General features: G+C 40.4%; 1 protein-coding gene across 10 annotated transcripts in view; it reads left to right on the top strand.

Annotated features, from left to right (window-relative positions):
- Positions 1-27,475, top strand: part of hecw2b (HECT, C2 and WW domain containing E3 ubiquitin protein ligase 2b) — a 363,894-nt gene that overhangs the window by 182,440 nt on the left and 153,979 nt on the right. For 7 of the 10 annotated variants that reach the window (XM_072261633.1, XM_072261634.1, XM_072261631.1 and 4 more), the window contains exons 4-8: positions 6,286-6,380; positions 12,026-12,101; positions 14,783-14,952; positions 15,059-15,201; positions 25,193-25,293. In XM_072261633.1, the coding sequence (XP_072117734.1) occupies positions 6,286-6,380; positions 12,026-12,101; positions 14,783-14,952; positions 15,059-15,201; positions 25,193-25,293 (585 nt within the window). Of the gene's footprint in view, positions 1-4,608; positions 4,697-6,285; positions 6,381-12,025; positions 12,102-14,782; positions 14,953-15,058; positions 15,202-25,192; positions 25,294-27,475 lie in introns of all 10 variants that reach the window. The other 3 variants (XM_072261636.1, XM_072261637.1, XM_072261638.1) reach the window with 2 other exon arrangements.

A 27,475-nucleotide genomic window follows, 5' to 3' on the forward strand; every position in this document is an offset into this window, starting at 1 on the left:
CTTTGGAGGGAAAGAGCTGGAGGTGCGGCTTCTGGGTTTTTGAGCTGACAATGCTGATGTATGATTTTTTTATGGGAAGAAAGCTTATAATTTCACCTGAGATGAAATGAAGTACAATCTTTTTAACTACCATCTAGTTCAAAGTTATAAAATGAAATTGCCTTTACTAAGTACGTTGCCACGTCATTTAAATAATGTTAAATCATTATGTTTTTAAGCCTTTGAAATCCTTGAAAGAAGTGCAGGGGCTCATTGTCAATATTCACACAGGCTTTAATGTGAATGATGCTTAAGAGAACAGGAAATGTCATTTGCAGTGCATAGAGATCTAACTACTCATAGAAACTCAGGGGTAGGTGCTCATAGACAAGTGACCGGACATAGGCCAGACTCTGTGGAGCATTTTTCTACTATGAGTTACAGTAGTAGGGCACACAGATTTTTAAGCAGAGATGATTCTAAAAATAAAGACTAGCGTAGGTTCTCTTGGGGGAAAAACATATTTGTTCACGTTTGATATTTCCTGAAAGAATGCATTTCATTTAACTTTGAAAAGTTCTATCACTCAACTAGAACAGTCTTAGCTGGAGTTGCAGAAAAAATGGAATTGATTAACACATGTTGCCTGTATTCATCAGTGTCACTGTGTAATTAAAAAATATCTGTTTTGAAATATGTTAAGGACACAAGGTATCCTATGATTGGGTGTTGTCCATGCTTGTGTTATATTTATTGCAACACGGGTCTCAGGAGTTGGTACATACTTCAGCAATGTTCCAGTTTTTAAAAAAAATATACAGAATGCAATATGAGCAGGCATTAGGAGTCCTAATATAGAATCTGTATAAACATTTATTTTTTGCGCACACACTGCAAATTTGAATTATTCATTTTAGAAATGGCACACAAAATTTCTAACTTCAAATCGAGGAAGTGGTAATTGGACCTTCTTGAAATGTATTCTTGAATTACAAATTTCTTGCAGCTGAAAGACTTGAAATCTGGCTTTCCGATAGTAGAACTAACCACACAACTGGGTTCTAGGCGGTGTGGAATGGTAAAGGGATCACATGCCTTTTCAGGTTCAATGTGAGGGCAGAATCTAACTCTACCCTTTTTTTTCCAGCACTGGTGAAAAAAAGCAGTTTTTTTTTGCCTTGCTGCAAATGAGTTGTTAAAATGTAACTTGCCCAATTTAGAGCCTCAGTCATAAGGTTTACCCTTTGAAAAGCAATGACAAAAATAACTTAAAAACTGCAGAGCACAAACGATAAAATCTGCAGATGCTGGAAATCCGAGCAACAGACACAAAATGCTGGAGGAACTCAGCAGGCCATGCAGTATCTATGGAAAAAAGCACAGTCGACGTTTTGGCCCGAAACCCTTTGGCAGGACTACCGAAGGGTTTCAGCCTGAAACGTCGACTGTGCTTTTTTCCATAGATGCTGCGTGGCCTGCTGAGTTCCTCCAGCATTTTTGTGTGTGTTGCTTAGAAATTTCAGACCAAGGTCTATAAAATAGTGCAATGAAACCTCAAGAGGAAAAGTATTTTCTTCTCTCCCACTGAAATTATTTTTATTTCACAAATTACACAAGGTCTGGCTTCCATAACTTAGTTTGAGATTAACTGTGTGAGTAAAGCAGGGTAAACATATCACTAACATACGTTCATTGCTGTATCTTATTTGTAATAAAGTTTTTGAGAGTAAATTATCCCAAAATTAATATACTTTTAATTGATCTTGCTTTCTTTGACAGTGCTTTGCAGGGAATAAGAAATGTTCATTTATTTTGTTCTTACAAAATTAAATAGATTTTTAAGTAATCAAAGTCAAGTTTATTGTTGTGTCTATGCATAGGTGCAATGAAAAATGTGCATGTTGTATGCAACATAATATATAATATAAATAATATTAATATATGCATCTGAAAAGTTTATATAATAACCAATTACCTTTGAAGGGCAATGGCAAGGTGAGTTATCTTATTGTCCATTTCTTTAGAGATTCTTTGTTTTTTTCTGGAGGATATCATGATTTCTGTGTTGATTTTAAGTGTTACAAACTATTTCTTCTGTGAATGTATGTCAGAAATTGAAGCTGTAATATCAGTTTAAGGGTAATTTTGTTGATACTTGCTGTAAAACCCTGGCAGTTGCTTCATATTTAAATGAAATAGCTAAATATAAGAAAAACCTTAAATGGCTATAATTTTAAACACGTATATAACCTGCAGACTATGCTTTCAACATGTAAATTTAAATATGTAAGTTATGGTGAATTCAATAAACTTTTGATATATAATACATGTCAATTTCCCAAGCAGAAAATAGTTTGTTCTTTCAGTTTAGTTGCTTTGATAGTGACATTTCAATCAGACTGTGAACTAATGTAAGGCCTTCTGGTCACAAAGCACTGTGCAGATGTACAGGATCTAAAATAGAATCATGGGACATCCTGAACTTGCTCGAGCTTATCTTCAGTCTGGATAGTAGGGTTCCTCTGCCAAATGTCAATAACTATTGAATTCACGGCTCTCTAGTCAACCAGTGAGGTTGTCATAGTAACTTGGAGGGACTATTATATTGGATTGGTTTAATAGTACAGATTCATGTACGAGAAGAGTTAAGAAGCAGGTAAGATGTGCTCAGCAGTTCAAAAGAGTATTAAACCGTTTTGAGGCAACAGTGGGAAAGACCTCTTTTTGAACTGCATAGCAAACAATAGTGTAGAAAGCATGAATGATGTGATAAATTCCTAGAAAAGATTTTATGTGGTTGTGGGAGAAGGAATTGGCAGTGATAATGAGAAATGGTGCCAGAAATCATTGAGTTGTTTTGAAACTGTTGGTCAACAGGCTTCTGCCTTACCTTCAGTCTACAAGAAGCACAATCCAGTGGCTCCAGGTTGGGAAGGTGACCTCTTCCCTTCTGCCAGGATTGTTCAGCTTCCATCTAGTGTATGGAAAGGAATCTTCACTTCTTCAGCATATTAGGCATTTAACACTTCAGGTGATATATTAAAACTTAATAATATTATACATCTGTGGAATATTTGCTATTACATACAGAAATGAACCTAAGATTGTGTGTGGGACCTGACATTTCACCATTGTGTGGCATTGTAAATGGACTTATCAATCCTCTTTCTACGTGCCCAAGTAACAGTTTGCCTTTCACTGTTGACCAACACCAGTGCCAAATACATTAATAACATTGTTACCAGGTGCAAAATAGAAAACCATAGTGTTACTACTATGAAGGTGAACTTCACTTAGAACTTGAGATTTGATGCTTTTGGCATTTAAGCAAAAAGAATGTTCTAACACGATCTTCTGCATGGTGTAAAAACAAAGTAATTCTCACAAAACCCACTAAATTCAAAAGGGCAAAGCTGACTTAGGTATTCTAATTTATTGTTATTTCCAGGCTGTGTGAAGGTTAGTGTCACATCTTGCAGGATGCAATTACAGGTTAGAACATAACCCGTACTTACAGCCCCTGAAATCTGCACCCCTTTACTGTAAAATCATAAATTAACTTTTCTGCCAAACATGATATTTCATCTGAATGTTGAAAATACTCTGAGAGAAAACCCACAGCCTCTAGGTAGTGATTCTCAAATGGAGTATGATCTTACACACAGGAGTGGATTTTAATGTGGTCCCTATGATACGGCCAGAGGCAGGTGAGTTATGCCTCCTATCCAGCTCATGAAAGCAGTCAAAAGCTTGAGATATTTGGATTGGGTTGGGTAACCATATCTGAGACAAGCTCCTTGAGTGGGCATACAGAGAACATGATGAATGCTCTTGCAACAAAACTGTCCAAATACCACTGAAGTCTTAGACACAAGAGATTACACAAATGCTGGAAATCTTGAGCAACACACACAATATAATGGAGGAACTCAGCAGGTCAGGCAGCATCTATGTAGCAGAGATCACAGAGAGGGACTTCATCAGTCCTGATGAAGGATCTCAACCTGAGATTTTGACTGTTTATTTCCCTCCGTAGATGCTGCCTGACTTGCTGAGTACCTGCAGCATTTTGTATTTGTTGCTTCAATTGAAGTCTGTTTTGGGGAAGTGCTGCTATTTGATGTGAACATGGGGGAGTCCGACATGGACAGGTAAATAATTCTGGCCTCACAAAATTCCTTAATGATCTACCAATCCTGTTTTTTTTTTTTACAGTGAGTTTCTAGAATTAATGTTTTAGGTTGTTCCATGGCCAAACACATCTTTGTTTCAGTGATTGAAAATGCATCTGGGTTCTGTCGATGTTACACAATCTATATTATGCATTGGGCTCCTCTATAAGAAAATTACAAGGGAAATGACTGTGTCCAATATAAGATGTAGGAGCAGAATTAGGCCATTCAGCCCATTTAGTCTGCTCCGCCATTCCATCATGGCTGATCCAGTATCCCACCTGCCCCCGTACACCTGCCTTGCCATATCCTTTGATACCCTGACCAATCAGGAAACTATCGACTTCCGCTTTAAATGTACCCATGGACTTGGCCTCCAACGCAGTCTGTGGCAGAGCATTCCACAGATTCACCACTCTTTGGCTAAAATAATTCCTCCTTATCTCTGTTCTAAAAGGTCACCCCTCAATTTAGAGGCTGTGCCCTCTAGTTCTGGATACCCCACCAGAAGAAGCATAATAGGAAATACGACAAAAAGAAGGGCGGTAAGTTCCGCACTGAATACTGTGGCCACGTGAGATGTTCAGAACTAGGGTTCCTATGGCAAGTGACTGGCCTTCTGACGTCACTGAGCTTCATTTTTGTAGAACAATCAGTGACTGGTGGAGAAGGTGGGAAGAAGGAGTGATAATTTAAAACAATTAGTAGAAGGGACAAATGGATGATAGCTGTGCAGAAACTGGTGTAAATTTTACTTGGGAAGAATTATTGCAAATTGCTTTCCCAGATTGAGTATATTTGCAACCAACTGAATCTTGTTTTGTTGAATATTTCTTCAATTGATTTGATTGGACCCTCAATGAGTGAGTGAATGAGTGGGGCCTCTGTCAGTCAGGGTTGACCATGTTTGTTGCATCCTAGCTGTCTAGGTACACAAGCCTGGGCTGTACGGTAGGGAGAGCAAGCTGTAGCCTATGTAGCAAGCTTTCTCTCTCCACGCATCTGATGAACCGAAAGGAACGTCAGAGACCAATGTAGTTTGATACGAGCAGTGTCGCAGGAGTTGCCAGTTATTGCTGAACTTGACGTAGGACTACCTTAGGGACTCCAGCTCCAGAATTTTCCCTTGGGGTTTACCCCCGAAACCTTCCCCATGAGTGGGTTTAACTGCAGTCTAGCGGAGATTTGAGATCAGAGTTTTCCTTCTCCTAGATGAGCTGCCAACCACGGCGGATGAGCCCCATCTGCCCTAAGGACCCTTAATGAAGCTATTTCTTAGTGCCAGGTACATTCTGTTACCATGAGATGGAAATGTTTTTTCTGCCTTGTACTTTTTCTTTTACAAAGCCGAACTGAATGGATAAATACTGCCAAATGGATACCTTAAAGTTTGATGAAAATATCTGTGACCTGTTGTTATTATATAAGATCATAAGGTTATAAGCTGAAGCGCAGAATCAGATATCGCTGTGATGATTGTACGCTCTAGTATCAATTGTTTGCTGACAATAAAGTACTAAGTATATTACAGTTGCTTTCCATACAGCTTACAGTGTAGAAACTGTAAATACTAATTAAATTCTCATCACTTGTTACTTCAGAAAATCATAGCAAAAATGCAGGCAAGTTTTTCCATCACGTATTGGGAAACCTTTCTAACTTTGTGCTGCCACTGAGGTATCCTTGGTAGCACATATTGCTAAATAGGGCATAGGTCCCAAATGAAGTGAAAGCTAGTTATACATGTGCTTACGAAAACAGTGCACTCTATAAATCTGACCCACTGGTATGTGCTGCTAGTGTTGTGGCTTGCTACCATCTCCAAGGTGTAAAATCAATGGTATCATTAATTATGCTATCATTGATAATCACTGAGCACAGTGTTGGATGCAAAACAATCAAATGGTAGAATTTCACCCAGCTCAGAGGGAAATGGGACCATATTAAGCTTTAGCAGTAGTGTTAAGTAGCGCCCGCTATGTATTTGTACAACTACTACAGAAACAGTGGAAATTTATTCTGAATGCTATTGTTGGAATTTGTAGCACAGATTCTACAAACTGTTTTTCTAATAAATATTCCTGTTCTTCTGTAATCATTCAGAGCTCATCCACTTTCTCTCTTTGCTCCTCAGCTGAAACTAAAATCTGTTTTAAATACTACCATGGTGTAAGTGGAGCACTGCGAGCCACCACCCCATGTATTACAGTAAAAAACACAGCTACTATGGTAAGTAGGGCATTGGCACTTTGTTTTTATTGGCTTGGTCTAATATGAGTATGTGTGGAAAATAGCTGGAGATCTATATCTTTTCAAAAGGTCGACCAATTGGAAATGTCTTTATATTGCCAAGTTAAAGAGGGCTGAAAATAATACAATAAGAGCACAAAGTAAGTTTCTAGTAATTGCTGTTTCTTCACTGTAAGAAAACATTGTACTCTGGGAGTGATGGAGTGTTTATTGTTTTGGGAAAGGCTAAACTGGTGATGGATTTACAATATGATTTTGCGGATGACACCAAGATTTGGAGGTATAGTGGAGAGTGAGGAAGGCTATATGGCCTGCAGAGGGATCTGCATCTGCTGGAAAAATGGGCTGTAAATAGCAGATGGAATTTAATGCAGGCAAGTACAAGGTTTTTCACTTCGGTGGCACCAACCAGGGTAGGTCTTACACAGTGAATGGTAGGGCACTGAGGAGTGTGGTAGAACAAAGGGATCTGGGAATACAGGTCCATAATTCATTGAAACTGGTGTCCCAGGTAGATGGGATTATAACGAAAGTCTTTGGCAAATTGGCCTTCATAAATCCATGTATTGAGTACAGGAGATGGGATGTTATGTTGAGATTGTATAAGGCATTGGTGAGGCCTAGTTTGGAGTAGTGTGTGCAGTTTTGGTCACCTACCTACAGGAAAGATGTAAAGAAGTTTGAAAGAGTACAGAGAAAATTTACGAGGATGTTGCTAGGTTTGGAGGAGCTGAGTTATAAAGAAAGATTGAATAGGTTAGGACTGTAGTCCTTAAAACGTAGAAGAATAGAGAAGATTTGATAGAGGTATGTAAAATTATGAGTTAATGCAAGTAGGCTTTTTCCACTGAGGTTGTGTGGAGCTACAACCAGAGGTCTAAGGTGAGAAGTTTAATGAGAAAGTTCTTCCCTCAGAGGGTTGTGAGAGTGTAGAATGAGCTGCCAGCACAAGTGGTGCAACCAAGCTTGATTTCAATGCTTGAGAGAAGTTTGGATAGGTACATGGATGGTAGGGGTATGGTCCCGGTGCAGGTCAATGGCAGTAGACAGTTTAAATGATTTAGGCATGGACTAGGTGGACAGAATGGTCTGTTTCAGTGCTGTACTTTTCCATGACTCATTTACCTGTTTGTGTAGCAATTGTCTTGAGTCTGGTTGACAGTACACAATAAACAAGCTGAGGTCAGTGAGTAAGGACAATGTGTGGGCACTGGAAAATATTTTTCCTTTATACTAAGTCCTCAGGGCCTTAAAGCAATCTTTTTGGTAAGTTATTGGAAGGCTAGTGACCCGACATTTTCCTTCTACTCCCATCACTCTGTATCTTCACGCCAAGTATAATATGTCCATCATTTTTGTATGTTTTATTCCCTCCAAAATCTAATGAATTGACATTGAATTATATTTTCTTGGACTGGAGGTTACCTGGAAGAAAAATTTAATTCCTTTCTTGAGCAAAAAGCCTACTTTTGTAATGTTATAAGTCTAACCTTCGAGTACTCAGTAATTTTGGCAGTAAGGTTTCTGGGTGTGATTTTTATTGCATGCTAATAAGACAGGAAAAGAGCTTTGAAATATTAAATATGTGATTACCTTTATTCTGGTTTTCTTGCAGTTATACTGATTGTTCAATATCTTCCCTGAGGCTTAGATAAAAAATACACAGAATTAATATTCATTCTCCGACCTCTGCAGATCAATTCATTTTAGACCTCTCAAGTCAGATTAAAATTTTTGTTGGTCTTGGATGTTTTTAGTACTCCGGAAATGCTGTTTTATTTACTTTGTTATGTTAACCTCAAGTCCAACTTTTAAGTGTAATATTTTATTGCTCCCATGTGCATGATCAAGGTAATCCATTTTTAATTTTGAACTAATTGATATGAACGTATTTTTCTTCATTTTACAACAGGTCCTTAACTTGTATGGGTAGGAGGAGGCCTCATGATCCTTTGGCTTACTGTACCATTCAATATGTTTCTGGGTGATCATCATCTTCAATTCCACTTTCCTGCCTGATCTCGTGTTTCTCTATTCGTCCTCAAATTCATTTCCACTGATCTGTTAACTGTGCTTGTTGATTCAGCCTACACAGTCCCATGAAGTAAACAATTCCAAAGATTCACACCCCTCTGGAGGCTATGCTCTTGCTTCAGCAAAGGGAAACTCCTCTTAGGGTCCACTCTGTCAAGCTTTTTCAGAACCTTTAATGTTTCCATTAGACCATATGGTATTTTTAAAAAAATCTCCAGAGGATACATGTCTATTATTTTCCTCACAGAACTTTATTCCTCACTTGACTCATTCCAGGTCTTTGTTGTATTGCATCTAGAGCAAGTAATTCCTTCTTGCTGTACATGGATCACAGTATACTCAGTACTCCAGGTTTGGTTGCTCCAAATGTCTGTTTGATTGCAGTAGTACTTCCTTTATCTTGGACACCAGTCCCTTTGTATGAGAGGGCTTCAAGAAATTCGTCTTCCTAATTGCTTGCACCTGCAAAAGAGGGCACCCATATCTGGTTAACACCAATATTTACCAGTAGTTCTCATTTAAAATATATTCTATTTACTTATTATTTTAGCCAAAGTGATTATCTTACATATCCAGCTATTTCCTATATAATAGGTAAAACAAATCTAACCCAGCTAATGCCTGGACTGTTGCCACTTAATGAACAGAAACATGCTGGATGGCATCAATGACATTGATCATCAGTTGGAACTTAAACTCCATTAATTTGCTTATTCATGATTTGTTTACATTTCACGTAAGGCCTCTTTACGTCCTTGATACAAATATGGTTAAATGAGAGTGGTAACTCTTTCTTACAAGGCAGAATTTGACTCTGTGTGGCATCGGGAGGAAAACCCATCAAAGTTTGCAACTATTCCTTGCATAAAGGGAGATTGTTATGGTAGATGAGACCAATCATCTCAGTACTATGCCCACCTGTCTTCCTCTTCATAGGCAGTGACTCAGGGAAGATAGTCACCTACACTGAGTGTCACTTCTTTTAAAATGAAATGACTATGCTGCATCACCTACCATAAGACTTTGATTGTTTTAATGGCAAAGAGGGCCAAGACAATTAGATACTAATTTCTGCTGCATCATTCTTGTATACAATAGTTTACATAAAGATGCTTGTTCATACTGTACAGTTGCATTAAGTGTATTGATTTGATGTTTTTCTCTTTCATTATAATCGTCTCCTGTTTAACGTGACAACACATCTCAGCCTCTCATTCTTTCTCAAGACACTCTATTCCTTTCTCCCCAGTATCTACCATTAGATGCTATTTTTTGTCAAATAATCCTTGTGATAGCGGGTTGTACATTCTCACCATACCTTGCTGATAGCTCGTCATGAATTTACAACATAAATTATTCACGGTCATCTTCTACTTTCTCCCCAAGAATTTGGAGAAAAAATGCTGTTTATTTGGAAGTCTATTTCATCTTATTTCTTTGAGCTGACCACCAGTTCAGAGATGCTGAGGGTGAAGCATCAATGTGGAGCAAGCAGGCAGGGTGGTCCCAGAGCAGAAATACATAGATTGTTTTTATTTAAACCACTTTTTTTTTTAGTTTGGCTAGGGAGATGTTACTGAGACTGAGGGCTTGATCCTTGATGCTTGGTGAGGAGGTAAATAGAAGAAAAATAAAATATAAATTGAGTTGCATTATTAAGGAAATGGATCTTTGAATTGTTAGAAAGTCATTCTATCGTGATTTTCTTTTTTTCTTTGGGATGTGTGATTTGTTGGCATTGCCAGCATTTTTGCCCATATCTAATTGCCCCTGAGAAGGTAGCAGTGAGCTGTCTCCTTGAACCACAGAGGTGCTACTGATGAAGATGCTTCTATTGGGCTGTTGGGTATTGTTTCAAGATTGTGATCAAGTAAAGAAGCAGAACCATTAATTAACTTCCAATTCAAAATGGTACATGATTTACATGCACAAAATGCTGGAGGAATTCGGCATGTCCGGCAGCAAATGTGGACAGAAAGTAACAGTCCACATTTCTGACTAAGACCCTTCATCAGGACTGGTAAGGAAGGCAAAAGATTAAGAAGGTGGGGGGAAGGGGAAAGAATACAAGCTAGCGGGTGATCAGTGAGGTCAGATGAGGTCGATTCTAGGCGGGTGGGGGAGAGGAGTGAAAGAGAATGACGTGAAGCTAGGAGGCAATAGGTGGAAGTGGCAAAGGGCAGAAGGAGGAAGAATCTGATACAAGATGGTAGACCATGGATTGAAAGGAAGGAGTTGGGAACCAGAGGAAGATGCTAGCAGAATGAAAGCAAGCAATGGGAGTCTGGAAACAGAGGGCAGTGCTTACCTGAGTTAGAGAAATCGATGTAGATGCCATCAGATTGGAAATCACCAAGATGGACTATAAATCTTTGCTCCTTCAACCTGCATCTGGCCTCATCGTGGCAGCGGAGGAGGCTGTGGACAGACAGGTCAGTGTAGGAATGGGAAGTGGAATTGAAATAGGTGGCCACTGGGAGATCATGGCTGTTACAGCTGATGGAGAGAAGGTGCTTGTTGAAGTGATCCTCCAGTCTGGGTTGGGTCTCGCTGATGTAGATGGTTCTGTACTGAGAACACCAGATTCAGTGGATGATACTGATGGATTCACTTGTGAAGTGCCACCTTACCTGGAAGGTGTTTAGGGCCCTGAACAATGGTGAGGGAGGAGCTGTCGTGCATAGCATGGTTATAAATGGCAGGAGGGCGATCGGTAGGAAGGGACAAGTGGATAAATGTGATTTGGAGGAATATCTACAGGTTTTATCCTTTTGTACTCCTTGGTGGGAATAAATATATATTTTGTCAGTTTTTTGGGGTGATATTATGTGGCTTTAGTAGATTAGCCATAAAATGATCCATTTGCTCCTATGTCATTTACTGAATCACTCATCAACAGAGAGGGATGTGGTTTTTGAGTCTGATGTCATTGATAATCAAATTTTAGATCCCGTAGTTCGGTCAACTTGAATCTGACAATGAATCATTTGCAAAGCTTTATGTAGATTATTAAACCAACTGGTGGTGTAGTGGCATCTGCACCGGATTTTGAGGCAAGTGGTCCTGGATTCGAAGCCGGCCGGCTCCTTGCATGCTTTCGATCCGAGCTGAGTTGACCATCAAGCTAGCAACTCAGTCTCATAAAAAAACAGACAAAAATGCTAAAGGAAGTGGCAAGGTTGCTGCCTGATGTGCCACAAAGCGCAGAAGGGAACAACAACAATGTAGATTATTAGTGGTTGTTAATAGAGTGATTAGGCATAGATTCACAAACTTATTTCCATAGAGATGAAAACAAAATGCATTGTAATGTAATCACCCATTCTAATGCCATCTAGTGTTCAGAATTGTATTTACAAAGGTCTCTATTCTAATACTCATGTTATCAGCCAAGAATCAGCACATGGCCTGAGTAAATCTAAAGATAATCGTATATAGAGATAATGAGATGATAGACTTTGATTTAATTTTATGTATATTTTTTTCCATTGCCAATGTAGACTAACCATAGTTGAGAGTGATAGTTGGTAGGTTTGTTAACAGTTCTCTTTAATGCATGTTAAAATATGTTGCCAAATATTTATTTACAGACTGGAGTGGATGAATTGGGAGAAGGTGGACTGAATGACCAGAACAATCGAAGACTTGTTAGATTCACATTGTCGGGTAAGATGCATCCCTTTTACTAGGTGTGCACACAGTCGGTAAAGATTGTTTGAGAAACACAACAGGATTTATGAAATAAACTCTCAAATCAGTAGACTAAATTTTTGCAAGCTTATTTATCATTCTGCTTTTGATAGAAGCCAGTTTTTGCCTTGGCACATATGCAGAATAAATGCACACCCACTGAATACAATATCAAATACTTAATACGTTTCCACTGTTGTGGAAAAATAAGTTCAGTGTTGATACATCAAATTATTTTCCTGTCACATGTTATGATCTTCCCTGACTCTGAACCTGTTATGATAGAGGCAGCAGGTGGAACAATAATTGAGTTATTAGTCTGTGCTTTATTTTTTTTATTTCAAAAATAAACTTTTTCTGTAAAAATGCAAATAGGAAATACAATACAATCTTTACATTTTCTTTATATACATTTTACCATCAAATCAATACATTCATGATGTCTTTATGAAAATACATCATCTACCAAACCACTAAAACCACTCATGCCTTTTTAAATAATACACACATGAGGCTTTTGAGAGGCTGTTAAACAGGCCTCAGCCCCTTGGTGTCCAAAGGCAGAAGTAACTTAGACAGTGGCCCTTCTCCACAGAGCCTTTCTGGTGGACTGCACCAAGCTTCAATGTGTCTCTCGGCACATACTCCTACAGCCTGGAATGTGTTAGTTATCAGCGTTCCTTTGCCGACATCTTGTTCTACAGGATAATCATTAAGTTTCAGGCAAACCAAAGTCCATCTTATACTGAGTTGAAGATTCTCCAACAGCACTTGACTTGTGTCTTGGTATGCCCCCCTGGTAACAGCAGTATTTTATTTTGACATTTTGCTCCCTATGTGAAACATGGCAACAGGGGATTAAGCTTAGCATTTCAGACTTCTGTGCTTCATCCACATCCCACCCATAATGTAGTACCTCAAAAGATTTCTGCATTGCATGACCCAGTGAATGTTCAATTGAAAATGTGTTTGGATGAATCATTGCATTTCTGGAATAAAATTGCAGTTGGATGAAATACAAAGACCCTTTTACTATATTCAGCTAAAAGTTTCTGGCAGTGGCTTGTGAAGACTCATGTGCAGGACAACACAGGGAAGCCAGGTATAAAGCCCAGCTCTTGAAAATCATTTAAGTAAACTCCTTTTCCACATATGGTACATTTCCATTGATTAAGTAGACATTGTTAAACAATTGGAATAATAATTGCACAAGTCCCAAGCCCATGTTGGATGGTTGTCGAAGAAGGCTGCCTTGTTTTGCCATGAATTCTAGGATGTCTTTCCTAGGAATGGCACAATGACGCGCTTCACCAGGCTGTGGCTGGACTGAACATGTTCTGCAGTGTTTGCAGGTGGATTTCAAACATTGTATGTCAGAAAACATTGCCTGCCAAGATATCACCCATTAATCTAATTTCCTTCTCCTTCTATCATCACCTCTTTGTATCTTTCAAAGTCTTCAGCGGTCTTGTGATTTTAGTGATGCTTTTTATGTGTACAAATGGCCCTTATTGAATTTGAATCCTGTACTGGCCGATGAACACTTGACTTACGGACGCCTGCTCCCATAGTATTAAATTCAAAAGTCCGATAAAAGCATATACATTTGTTCCTTAGAATGGTAAAGCTGGTTTCCTCTCTCCCTCTATTTACGTTGAGAAATTGTTCTTATCAGTCTTGTATGCTCTAATATCATTCATTACAAGACTGTGGAGGCATGGGGACCACATTGAGTTATCTTTTATACATTTTTGACTTGCTGACAAAATCAGCTTAAGGACATCTGTAAAAAGAGAATCTGTTAGTTACCTGAGAACAGCCCATAAGTGAAAATCTTGGCAAGGAGGCATTCTCCCTCTCTCAACATATGGGAACATTATAGCATCAGCTAACTGCGTGCTGTGTGGTCATTTATCGAGAGAAAAGCTGGCACTTACCTGGCATTGTGTATGTGTCTTTTGACCTGTATTCTAAGCAGCCTCTCTGCTTGCAGCCCAACTCAAGGGAACAGGTGGAGAAAGGTACAGAAATTGGAGGCTGGGTGCATTTGGGGGAAACAAAAACTGCTTCTGTTGTTCTGCTGGTGGATGGAGGGTTAGGGCAGGTCAAATAGCAGACTCGCTGTAATTTCTTGTTCCCTTTCTATTCAATTGCAAGCAGGAATTCATGAAATTGGTCATACTGTGCAGAGGATAGTGAAGATAAATATAGAAAACCTACAGGACATACAGGCCTTTCGGCCCACAAAGCTGTGCCGAACATGTCCTTACCTTAGAACTACCTAGGCTTACCATAGCTCTCTATTTTTCTAAGCTCCACGTACCTATCCAGGAGTCCCTTAAAAGACCCTGTTGTATCCACCTCTACCACAGTCGCCGGCAGCTCATTTCATGCACTCACCACTCTCTGCATTAAAAAACTTACCCCTGACATCTCCTCTGTACCTATGATGTGTTAGGGTCTTGCCATTCTAACATTTGCTGCCTTTAAAGGAGAATAGGAAGAACAATATGTGAACAATTTCGTCTGTTTAAGAACAGAAAATGCCCATGGTGCCCCAGGGGAGTTGTACAAGGTCCAACACTATCAAACGGGCTCCAAGCATTTGTTAACACTGCTGGGTCAAATGTCATTTATGTGATCTCTCGTCCTTCCAGATATACGGGCTGTGGGGCTCAAGAAAGGGATGTTTTTCAACCCTGATCCATATCTAAAGATGGCCATTCAGCCTGGGAAGAAGAGCACTTTCCCCACTTTTGCTCATCATGGACAAGAGAAGCGATCAACAATAGTGGCAAACACAACAAACCCTATTTGGCAAGGAGAGGTGAGATGTGCTGTCATCATGCTACTGAACAAATGCTTCTTGAATAAGCAGTGACAAAAAATCATTGCTTGAAAAGCTAAATTCACTTTATGATATTGTTTTACAGAAATACCATTTTGTGGCACTTCTCACAGATGTACTTGAAATCGACGTTAAAGACAAGTTTGCCAAGAGTCGGCCTATTATAAAGCGCTTCCTGGGTAAACTAACCATACCAGTACAGCGTCTGTTGGAGAGACATGCTATAGGGTAATGCGTTATTAAACTTGAAGAAGATCTTTGCTGTCAGTCCAATGCCTCCTTTTCCTTTTTTTCCAGTGGTATGTATGAAAAATTATTTTTGTGACACTGACATCACTTGTCACATGAAACATTTATAGTGGGTGTGTCATTGTACTTCATTGACAGCCTTCTATGAAATGAGCAGGATACATTAAGAAATCTTAAATCAAACAAGGATAATTTTGTTCATTTACTTCTGTTTGCTTTGTTTTCATTTAATATAGGTTTCTTTTCTACTTTTTTTTTGTTTTACTCCTTTACTCCTTAAGGAAACGTTGAGTGAGCTAGGGCTGGTTGACTGCCATCAACTGATCCAAGTTAGGTGATTTACTACACAACTCTTAACCAAACAAAGCTCACTCTTTATTGTCTCTGCACTGACATCAATGTAACTAAGTTGACCTTGGGCCAACAATAATGGACACTGCCTTTCTGCGACACCACTCCTTGAAGATGTAGATATTCTGGGTACTTTGTAGGCTCGTACCCAAGATGGAGCTGACTAAATTTACAACCCTCTGCAGCTTCTTATGGTCCTATGCAGTAGCCCCTCCCCCCCCGGCATACCAGACAGTGATGCAGCCTGTCAGATTCTTGCTGCTTTGCATTCGAAGCCCCTCATTCTTGTACTCTTTCATTTTCAGTTCAAATGTTGTGTTTCAATCTTGTTAGCTGTGGCCTATCTGGCTAATGGGTGTCAAGCTAGCATCAGTTTATTGCTTTTTACACAAATAACATCTTGTAATTAATATCTCTTTGTTCTGAGTTAGAGCAGACCTGCCAGTTACTCGGCTCTGGTTACTCACCTCCTCGTGAATTTGCACATCCTATCGTATCAAAGAACACCTCACAAATAATTTCTTATTTGGAAGTGATCTCCAGTTCAGCAGGTTATCAGGGGCATCATTTAAGGCATTTTGATACAGCTGGTCATGAGCAAAAACAGTTCACAAGGCAGCTCACAAAATGGAGGACACAGGGTAGCTTCACAGAATGCAGTCTCAATTCCTTCTACCACATGGCAAGAACAAAGACATTTCCACTCTGCTTGACTCATTCGAGTCTGATGATTTCTTCTAAATTTTAATTCCTGCATGGCCAACAGGCTTTTTTCTTTGGAGTGAAGGAGGATGAAAGGCGACATGATAGAGATGCATAAGATGATAAAAGACGTAGATAGAGTTGACAATGTGTACCTTTTTCCCAGGTTGGCAATGGCTAATACCAGAGAACATGCTTTTAAAGTGAGTGGAGCAATGTTTAGAGAGCATGTCAGTGGTAGGTTTTTTTGCACAGATCGTATTGGGGTGGCTGGTGGTGGAGGCTGATACATTTAACAGAGTCTTAGCCACATGGATGAAAGGAAAATGGAGGGTTATGGGCTACGTAGGAGGGAAGTGTTACATTGATCTTGGAGTTAGGTTTAATGGTCGGCACAAGATCCTACTGTGCTGTTCTATTTTTCTGTTCAACTGCGTTTCACCTTCCTTTCAAGAGCCAATCAGCATAGTTGAGTGACCATAAATGGGAAGGAATGATATTTTGAACACTATTGTAAGAAGGGGTTTGAACTTAATGAAAAATATACTGTTTAACTTATTCGATTGTCACCAGGGATAAAAGAATTAAGTGCAAAGAGATGCTTAAATATTTTCTCGCTGGAGATTTATGACTGTTTTTGACTGGTACCAAATTTTGATTTCCAAAATTATTAGATGTGAACTCAGGTGTCAAATTAATTTGGCATTTGAAATGGAATGGATTATTTGCAGAGATTTTGTGAAATACATGCTTTTTTCTTGTGATAATGAGTAAAATCTTTTGCCAACCAAGATCTTCTCCATTCTTCTGAAAACCATTTTTGCTAAAATTGCTTTTAGAGGGTTTAAAAATGTGCATTGTATGTTTTATATTAAAACTGGAGCAAATGATGAAAGTGACGTACAGTATCCTATTGAGCTCAAGAATATAGGTGGTGCATTTTAACAAAACCCATGGCTGTACATACATCAGTGAAAAAATATATTTACAAAATGAACCATTAATTTGGAACAAGTACACTTCCATTGGAAAATTGTTGTTCAAAACTTTGAGTAGATGTTGAATGCTGCAAGTCATTGATGATGGTAAATCTCTTTTCTGTGTTCCCTAGAAGTGAAGCAGCATCTGACAAGCACAAGGGTTGGAGTATATCTGCTGCCAATTCTGATGTTTATAGTTTGCTGCTGTCCTTATGTATATCGTATTGTTAATTCTGTATCAACATAAGTTAAGGAAAAAAATAGAATGTACACGAAGGTCCCTTCCGTTCCACTTCGTTGCCTAGTAGCAAAGGTTCTTATTTACCACAGAACACCAGAATTTACCCAGATATGGACAACCATTTGGTGCTCTGTCGCTTATCTAGCCAACTTGTCACTCTGTTACTGAACTTGAGTACACTTCTGGATCTAAACTTCACTTTTTTTCTAGGATTGTAAACTTGAAGCATTTCCTCAGAGATCAGTTCCTTAGTGTTTGGAGACTGTTCTTCTGCTTTCTCACAGCCATGTTCCAAGACTTCAGTACCTTGTGTCTCAGTTACTGGAGGTTAAATATCTTACCTGGTGTTTTCTCAGTACTGGACTATTGAGTATGTTTTGAGCATAAACCTCCACTATTTTGCATTGTACTTTTGGGCTGCTTTGTACTGTTTAACTTGCATTTAGTGGTTGATAACTGCTTAGCGTAGTGGTTAGCGTTACATAATTACAGTGCCGGCGACCTGGGTTCCATTCCCCCTTTGTCTGTAAGGAGTTTGTATGTTCTCCTTGTGACCATGTGGGTTTCCTCTGTGAGCTCCGGTTTCCCCCCACATTTCAAAGACGTACTGCTTATTTGGTCTCACGTGTATAATTGAGTGGCATGGTCTTGTTGGGCTGGAAGGGCTTGGACCTTACTGTATCTCTAACTAAATGGAGTAAAATAATGAATTTATTAATTGTCAATTTTTCTAAAATCGAAATCCATGTCCTTGAAATCTATCCTCAGGTTTTTCCAGCATTATTCATTGGAATAACTCATTTTTGTGCTTTGAATTTTTTGATTTTCAGTTGGTTTTTCCTCAGCTCAGTCTGTTCTGGTACAGATGCTGTTGGGCCTGCTGAATCCCTCCTGCATTTTGTGTGTGTTGCTGTTCTGGGATTTCTGCTCTTTGTGCTTTTTTGGTAAATGACTTGGATGAGGAAGTGGAAGGGTGGGTTAGTAAGTTTGTGGATGACAAAGATTAATGGAGTTGTGGATAGGGTAAAAAAAATTGTCATAGGGTACAATGGGACATTGATAGGATGCAGAGCTGGGCTGTGTACAGTGACACATTTTGGAAAGTCAACTTTGAAGACAGAGTATGGGGTTAATGGCAAGATCTTTAGCAGTGTGAAATAGAGGGACCTTGTGTTTCAGGTCCATAGAGCCCTCAGTGTTGCCACACAAGTTGATAGGGTGGTTAAGAAGGCATATGGTGTGTTGTCCTTCATTAGTCAGGTGATTGAGGTTGAGTCACAGGGTAATGTTGCAGCTCCATACTGCAGCAGTAATGTTCTTCCTCCATACCGCTAAGAATCCTGCCATTAACCCCGTACTCTGTGTTCAGCTCTGTCCCATTGTGACCTACACTATCCATGTGAAACCCCTTTTTTACCTGGTGTCTCTAGAAACACAGCTGGTTAGTCCCTCACTAATAAGTCAATGGACTCAACAGTGAGAAAACCACCTTTTTCGAATTCTGTACGTCTAGGGTTGATATGACTTGGGTTCCTCGACACACACCGGTGTCTGTCACAAAAACCTCTCCACTCAGCCTTCTCTTGAACCTTCTCTCAATTCTACCATCCTGATTGGGACATTACATTGCAAAGCATGGACATCACAACCCCTTATCTTTAGCACAAACCCAAACATGCTGAAAGCAGAACAGACTGCTCTTACCAAACTGCTAAGTTGAAATACCTACAGCATAGCAGTAAAGCATCTTAACCAGGGTGTTACACACACTTGGAATATTGTGTTCAGTTCTGGTTACCTCTCTATAGGAAAGGATGGAAGCTTTAGGGAGGGTACTGAGGAGATTACCAGGATGTTGCCTGGATTGGAGAGCATGTCTTATGAGGAAATGTTGATTGAGCTCAGACTTTTGTCCTTGAAGTGAAGGAGATGAGAGGTGACATGATAGGCGTACACAAAATGGTAAGAGGCATAGATTGAGTGGACCACCAGAGACTTTACTAATATCAAGGATTATAATTTTAAACTGAATGGAGTAAAGGGGGCAGCGGTACTGGAGATAGATTAGGGACATTTAAGAGATTCTTAGATGGGTGCATACCTGAAAGAAAATGGAGGGTTATTACATGGGCGGGAAGGGTTAGATTGATCTTAGAGTAGGATATATGGTCAGCACAACATTGTGGGTCAAAGGGCCTGTACTATTCTGTGTTCTGATTCTTTATGTAGTATGTCCATTTAGTGCAGGCGTATGTCTAGTGCTTTCTCCACTGATGCTGCCTCACCTGCTGAGTATTTTAACACTATAGTTTTCTGTTTCCATGGATCTCTTTGAATCTTTACCTTGATCATGATTACATTACTTGTTTGTGTAAAGTTCATCTGCCCATCCTTAGATTCAATTGGCCCTATCAGCTATGCATCATCTAAAATCTAAACATTTGCATTGAGCTTCAGATAGTAAGTTGTTAATATAAATTAGACATGAGACAATTGTATTTGAGAAAGATGGCACCGGTAACCGGCGACTCTGCGCGTGCTCTCCTGAGCAAACTGCCCTCTCCACTCTCTATACCTGAGAAACCTTTCTAAACCTCTAATCTAGCAAGATCAAGATCAACAACACCCTGGCAAAGCTACTGACCCAGCTGGAGACCACCGCGCCAGAATTACTTCTTAAACTCCGGACCGCACCTGGACCCGACCAGCAAGGCCCACCACGTTCCCGGAGACCCGCAGTCTGCTACTGTGCCGGAGCGCTTGGAGACACGGCCCATTCCAACCAGCACCTTTCTGGAGCAGACGACCACACAGAAGTGATGGCAGAGACCTCAAGGTGCCCCAGATGCTTCCCCGGAGCGACCACCTTAAAGCCCCGTTGGTGGCCATCGACGGCTGCCGGATGTGAGGCCTCCGCCGCCGACTTCGGAAATCGAGCCCGAGGCTTGGCTGGAGCAGAGGCCTCCGCAACCGTGACTTGGCTTGCGGACTTGATTCAGCCAGGAGCCCGGCCATCCGGGATTAAGTGTCGGCTTCGGGGCCCGACCCAATCGACAGCCCGGGCCCCCGTAGCTGGAAGTGGCAGCGGAGCGTCCCCCATTACTTGGCTCGACCCGGACTGTCTGACCCACCGATTGATCCCCGCGGGATGCATCCACCAACATCAAAGAGCTGACAAAACACTGCATCGATGGAAACCTGGAAAGATGCACTATTTACCGAAGAAGCGTGGGAAAAGAGCTGGGCTGCTGGTCAGATTGAAGCTGAGGGGCTTCGGGGTCCCTATGCCCACCATCCTACTAGCTAATGTGCAAGCCGTAGAGAACAAGGTGGATGATCTTAAAGGGGGACTCACCTACTGCAGGGAGATGCAGAACTGCTGTGTTTTCTGTTTCACCAAGACCTGGCTCTCCTCTGCCACCCCTGACTATGCCATCTGACTGGAGGAATTTCTGATCCATCGGATGGACCACACGGCATCTTCAGGCAAGATGAGAGGAGGTGGTGTCTGCCTACTGATCAACACTGCATGGTGCTCGGATACAGTGGCACTGACAAGCTCCTGCAGTCCGGACCTGGAACACCTGTTGGTGAACTGTCGTCCCTACTATCTGCCACGGGAATTCACCTCGGTCATACTGACAGCGGTCTACATTCCCCCCCAGGGGGACGTGGAGTGTGCTTTGAACATACTGTATGCCAACATCAGTGAACGTGAGACCAGGTATCTGGAGGCTTTGCTCATTACAGCTGGGGACTTTAACCAGGCCAACCTCAGAAAAGCGCTGCCAAAGTTAAACCAACATGTCTCCTGCCCCACTGGAGGCCCGAATATATTTGACCACTGCTACACAGCAGTCAAGGATGCCTACCGTTCCGTCCCATGACCTCACTTCGGAAAATCGGACCATCAGGCCGTACTCCTCCTCCTGGCTTACAAACAGAAACTGAAGCGGGAGGTCACGGTGTCAAAAGTAGTGTCGCGTTGGACGGAGGAAACGGATGAGGTCCTCCGTGACTGCTTTGAATCGGTGGACTGGTTAGTATTCAAGGACACGGCAGCTAACCTCGATGAGTATGTCTCAGCTGTCACGGACTTTATTTGGAAATGCATGGAGGACTGTGTATCTCGCAAGACGATACGGGTATTCCCTAACCGGAAACCTTGGATGAATTATGAGGTTAAGTCCCTTTTAAAGGCTAGAGCTGCGGCTTTTAGGTCCGGGGATACCAGTCGCTACATGGAATCCAGGCGTGAACTCTGGAAAACCATTAAGGGCGCCAAGAGGCAATATCGAACCAAGTTGGAAGCCCAGGCTAACCAGAGGGATGCCAGTAGACTATGGCAGGGTCTAAATCAAATCAATGGACGCAAAGAAAAGGCTGGGAATATCAATAACTGTGGTGCTTCTCCTCCTGATGAATTTAACGTATTCTATGCAAGATTCGAACAGAAGAGGAGCGTCTCGCTCCTTCCGGATGAACCGGACCTGGTGGTATCGAGATTCATCGTCACCGAGGAGGACATTAGAAGGGCTTTCCTGAAGATAAATCCAAGGAAGATGACGGGCCCAGATGGCGTCCCAGGACGGGTTCTCTGGGCCTGTGCAAGTGCGCTAGCTGGAGTGTTTGCTGACATCTTCAACTGCTCCTTGCTTCAGTCTAAGGTCCCTTCGTGGTTTAAGATGGCAACGATAATCTCAGCGCTGAAGAAGAGCAAGGTGGCAGGCCTGAATGACTATCGACCTGTGGCACTGACATCAGTTGCTATGAAGTGCTTCGAGAGATTAGTTATGGCACACTTCAACCACAGCCTACTGGTCAACCTCGACGCTTTGCAATTCGCATACCGGAGCAACAGGTCAACGGCAGCTGCCATCTCTCTGGCCCTACATTCCTCCTTAGAACACCTGGAGAATAAAGACGCATACGTAAGTCTCCTTTTCATTGACTACAACTCTGCCTTTAATACCATCATTCCAAATAAACTGATTCCTAAGCTCCGGAACCTGGGCCTTAGCACTCAGATCTGCAGCTGGATCTTCAACTTCCTCACAGACAGGACCCAGGCTGTAAAAATAGGGGACAAGTTCTCCTCTACAATCACTCTGAGCACCGGTGCCCCACAAGACTGTGTACTCAGCCCCCTGCTGTACTCACTGTACAGCCATGATTGTGTAGCCAAGTTTCCATCAAACTCAATATATAAGTTTGCTGCTGACACAACAATTGTAGGCCATATCTCGGGTAATGGTGAGTTTGAGTACAGAGAGGAAATTAAGGACCTGGTGGCATGGCATGGTGCGAAGACAATAAACTATCCCTCAATGTAAGCAAGACGAAGGAATTGGTTGTTGACTTCAGAAGGAGTAGCGGACCGCACGACCCAATTTACATCGGTGGTGCGCAAGTGGAACAGGTTAAAAGCTTTAAGTTCCTCGGGGTCAATATCACAAATGACCTGACTTGGTCCAACCAAGCAGAGTCCACTGCCAAGAAGGCCCACCAGTGCCTTTACTTCCTGAGAAAGCTAAAGAAATTTGGCTTGTCCCCTAAAACCCTCACTAATTTTTATAGATGCACCATAGAAAGCATTCTTCTAGGGTGCATCACAACCTGGTATGGAAGTTGTCCTGTTTAAGACTGAAAGAAGCTGCAGAAGATCGTGAACACGGCTCAGCACATCACACAAACCAATCTATGAAGGGAAAGAAATCGTTAACATTTATCAAATATACACCTTGTATAACAATTGGCAACTTACTTTTATGCAATTGCAATTGAATACACTTCCAATCAGATAAAAATGAGTTTGGAAGTTTGTTTTATTAAGGCTATTTTTGTTTTTACAATATATTATTTGTAAAAAAAGTTCTAACGTGACCCAGTGATTTAGAGTCTGAGAAGCAAATCTATTGCATTCTGGTTGTATCTTCAAAGCACTGGGCTAGGAAAGTGCACAGAACACACTGTTCTCCTGCTGCAGGGATTTCTGCCATCATGCTGCATCTTTTATTTCTGTTGTGTGACTTTTGGATATGTTATGAAGGCAATATGTATTCAGCAAATCTAGACAACCTTTGTCATTAATTTCCTGTTCCCAAAAAGGTAGTAGGGAGGAGACAAGTAAATGAAAAGAAAGCCAGTTCACTTAATTGCTATTAGTACCAGAGGAGCTGCAAGAGCTCAGTGTGAATTCGATAATTGTTATAATTTAAGGAAAGCAAAAAAACTGATGGACAAACGAAGCTGAAATGCAGTGTTACAATTTCAAATCTAACTCCAGAGACTCTAGCATAAAATCCTGGGCTGATAACAAGATGGTCCTGAGAGAATGTGGGAGGTGCCACTTTTTTGGATTAAATCAAAGCTCAGGCTGCTCCTTCATGTGGATGTAAAAATTCTCATATAACACCTTTTTGATGAAACGGGGATGTTATCCCTAAATCTTGACCAAAGTGTAAGCTGTTAATAGGATTGAAACAGGTCACTTGGCTATTATTGCAGGTTGTTTGCAATTGTACTTGACAACAGTGTTAACACTTCAGAAATATTTCATTGTTTGATCTGAGTGAGGCATGAAAGGCAGTTCATGGCAGTTATTAATTTGAACAAATGTCTTTTGGACATTTAAAAAATTTCTATGGATACATTCAAATGTTTCTGAGTTTAGTACTGTTGAGAGATGAGTAGTGTGATCCTTTTTTGTTAAAGTCAGTGAATATTGAAGCACGTTAAAAAAACAAAAGAGCTAGAGCCAGGCCATGCCGAACCAAGTCCTTACAGTATAACTGAACAGAATTTTTTTGAAGTCCTGTTGGCATGATAGCGATGGTCTTCCCATGAGATACAGCAGGCTACAAATGCTTAGTTGGCTGCAGGACATGGAATGCTTTGGTACCTACTGCCAAATGTTCCTGATGATCAGAGAGATTTGGGAACAGTTGCGGGGAAAAAGTAATTGAACAATGCATAGTAGATAACACTAATTAAAACATAAATGTTGAGCTGAAATAAGGAAAAGTAAAGAAGTTACCTTTTCAAATGAGGTTCAGCTGAATGTACTGGGCATGGCTGGTGTAAAATTGAAGGGCCAGCTACAAAGTGTATCCTTACCCCAGCGGAATAACTCAGTGAATGGCTTTGTACAGTGGTAAAGCAAGAGGTTGCATGTGGTGTTGTACTCTCCCATGCATTCTGTACATCTGTACTGCCCTGCACAGACAGAGAAATGTGAGGGGCATCGCCAAGGACCTACTAGCTTGCCATTAACAGAGTCCAACCCATTAATCATAGAGATTTTTTTCTATGTGGTTGCTGATTTTTCAGAAAATGTATAAAAATGACTTTTCAGTTTCTATTGACAATTGAAAAATGCCACATCAAGATCATTAGGTGCATTATATTTTAAATCTTGAGACATCTTGGTGTGATGCACTGGGAGCTTTTTTCTGCTCGGCACTTTATACGTCAGAGTATATTACTTATTCTTTACACTATGCCTCAAAGATTTGAAGGACATTATATTCTCCTCAGACAAACTTTGTAACCATGGAACCATTAGAATGATGAAATAAACCAGCAGTCATTACAGCAAACCAAATGAATTGCTTTAAATCAGTTTTAAAAAAAAATTAAACCTTTAACATCGTTTATCTTTAAAACGCGAACCATATTGAGTCATTTCTTGTTTCAGGGACCAGACCGTAAGCTACAACCTGTGCAGGAGACTTCCAACTGATCATGTCAGCGGTCAGCTGCAATTCCGGGTGGAGCTCACATCATCTGCTCACGAAGGTGAGGGAAACCTGCATCCAATCATCGTCATTTACTGTCATCTTTGATCCCTGATTAATTCTTAATCCTCATCAGTCTGGTGAATTTCTTATTGATGTTATTGGCGTGATTGATTAAAATTGAGCCACATGGGTGGAGGCTGTAACTGGGAAATAGAAATGTCATTATTCACACAGCAAACCTCCAGGAGTGAGAGAGAGTGAGTCCAGGAAAAATCCAAAGGCATCTCACTCTCCTGATACAATATTTTATCTTCCAACATAAGGTAACAATAAAGGATTAAAACTGAGCCATAATGAAGCTAATAAATGATTAATTATAGTTTCATTTGCTATGATCACCTACTTCACTTCAACATTTGAAGTATAGTGAATTACAGATTTCCAATGGTAGCTCAATGTAACTAGCAGAACCCCTTCACACATTCATTACCGGAGTCTGTTCCAAAAGCCAAACACCCAAAACATAACCCTTTTGTTAAAGTTTTGAAGGAACTTTACCATGAATGTGCAACTAACCAGAAGATTATGTGACAAAATAGATCTGTCCTGAATGGTGCCTTGAGTTCATGGGGATACCTCTTTAACTCTGTGCTAATAGTAAAAACGTTCATCCTGTATAGTTTCAATGGAACAGTATCAGAATGTCCCACACTCAGCAACTGGTCTCACTAGCCACAAAATATCAGTTCAAAGTTAAATTATGTACAGGTTTTATTTCCATAAGACTGGTTCTCGTTTAGTTAATCCATAATCCTGATGTGTAATAATTTATCTTGATTCCTTCACTCTTGGAAGATTCCTTTATTTTGTAGTATTGGTTATGGTACATGTCTTATTTATATTATGTTTGTTATGGATTTGCCTTGAAGTGTTTCCTTGGAAATTGGCAAGTGAGCCACACATCAGGATTTTGCAGCTTTGAAAACAATGTTGCACACCCCATTATTTTGCCTCTTTAATGTATAGGTTAAAAAAGGAAAATGCAATATGATTTTCCATGCATTTCCCTAAAACAATACAAATTTTCCTTATTGCAAAGGTACTGTTTCCACTTGGTTATTCAGATTACAAAGTAAGATTCTTTGTCCCTTCAGCCTAATTACAATGTAACTTATTACAATTTCCAACGCTTCACTCCTACTGAAACTGAAGGGACAAAGAATCTGGCTGATTGACCTAATTAGATTAAAAACTAACAAAAATAAGAGCTGAAGATCCTCCCTGGGGTCTTGGTGAACTACAGTAAGTTAGAGGCTATATAGAAACAGAAATTGCTGGAAGTACTCAGTGGGTTAGGCTGCATCTCTGAACAGAAGAACAGCGTTTAAGGGCTTTAGTGTTTATTTTTCTTATTTGAGATTTCTAGTATCAACAGTTTTTTAAATATAATTACAATTACATATTGGAGTCAATGTGCTTGTCTTTGTTTGCTTTGGAGTCTTATTGTCATATCTCTTAAAGAAAATGTAACAGCCATACTGTTTCTGAACAGAGCCCGTCGACGGCATTCATTGCCCTTGTTCTTGGTTTTCCTGTTAGTATCTTCTCAGGATCCAGAAAGTTGATGGTGCTAGCTGAAATGGTCCTGAAATTGAGCAGCAACTGGGCCTCAAATGATGTAAGGGGGATGGGGGATGTAGCAAGGCAATAATAAGCCTACCCATAAAACTTCAGTGGAAGTCCAACTGTTTGCAGATCTGCCTGTCAGAGATGCCACAAGTTCATCAGTGGTTTTAATAGGGCAGGCAATCAGAAATATTTGAAAACATTAAAAAAAATTTAAAAAATAAACCAATAAAATGCTTAGCAATTTGAAATACTTAATAACAACCAAATGTAAATTACAATATGCAACCTATTTTGTTTCTTCCTTGGCACACAATTACCATTCACTTGAATGTGCCTGCAGACTCTGCACAAGAGCTGGCAAACTTTTTATATACTTGTAGCAACAAGAAGGCTATTCATCCCACCAGATCCATGACAGTTCCCAACGGAGCAATCCTATGCATCTCATTCCTCCCTTCCTCATTTCTCTGTAGCCCTTCAGTTTATTCTCCCTTACATGCCCATCAATTGCCCTTTCATTCATTTATAGTTACCTTCACTGGCACATAATTTACAGCAGCCTTCCCAAATGTCAGCATGCCCTGTTTTTCCCAGTGCACAAGTCTGAGATT

The sequence above is a fragment of the Mobula birostris genome, chromosome 6 (genome assembly GCF_030028105.1).
Source record: "Mobula birostris isolate sMobBir1 chromosome 6, sMobBir1.hap1, whole genome shotgun sequence".
NCBI classification, from domain to species: Eukaryota; Metazoa; Chordata; class Chondrichthyes; order Myliobatiformes; family Myliobatidae; genus Mobula; species Mobula birostris.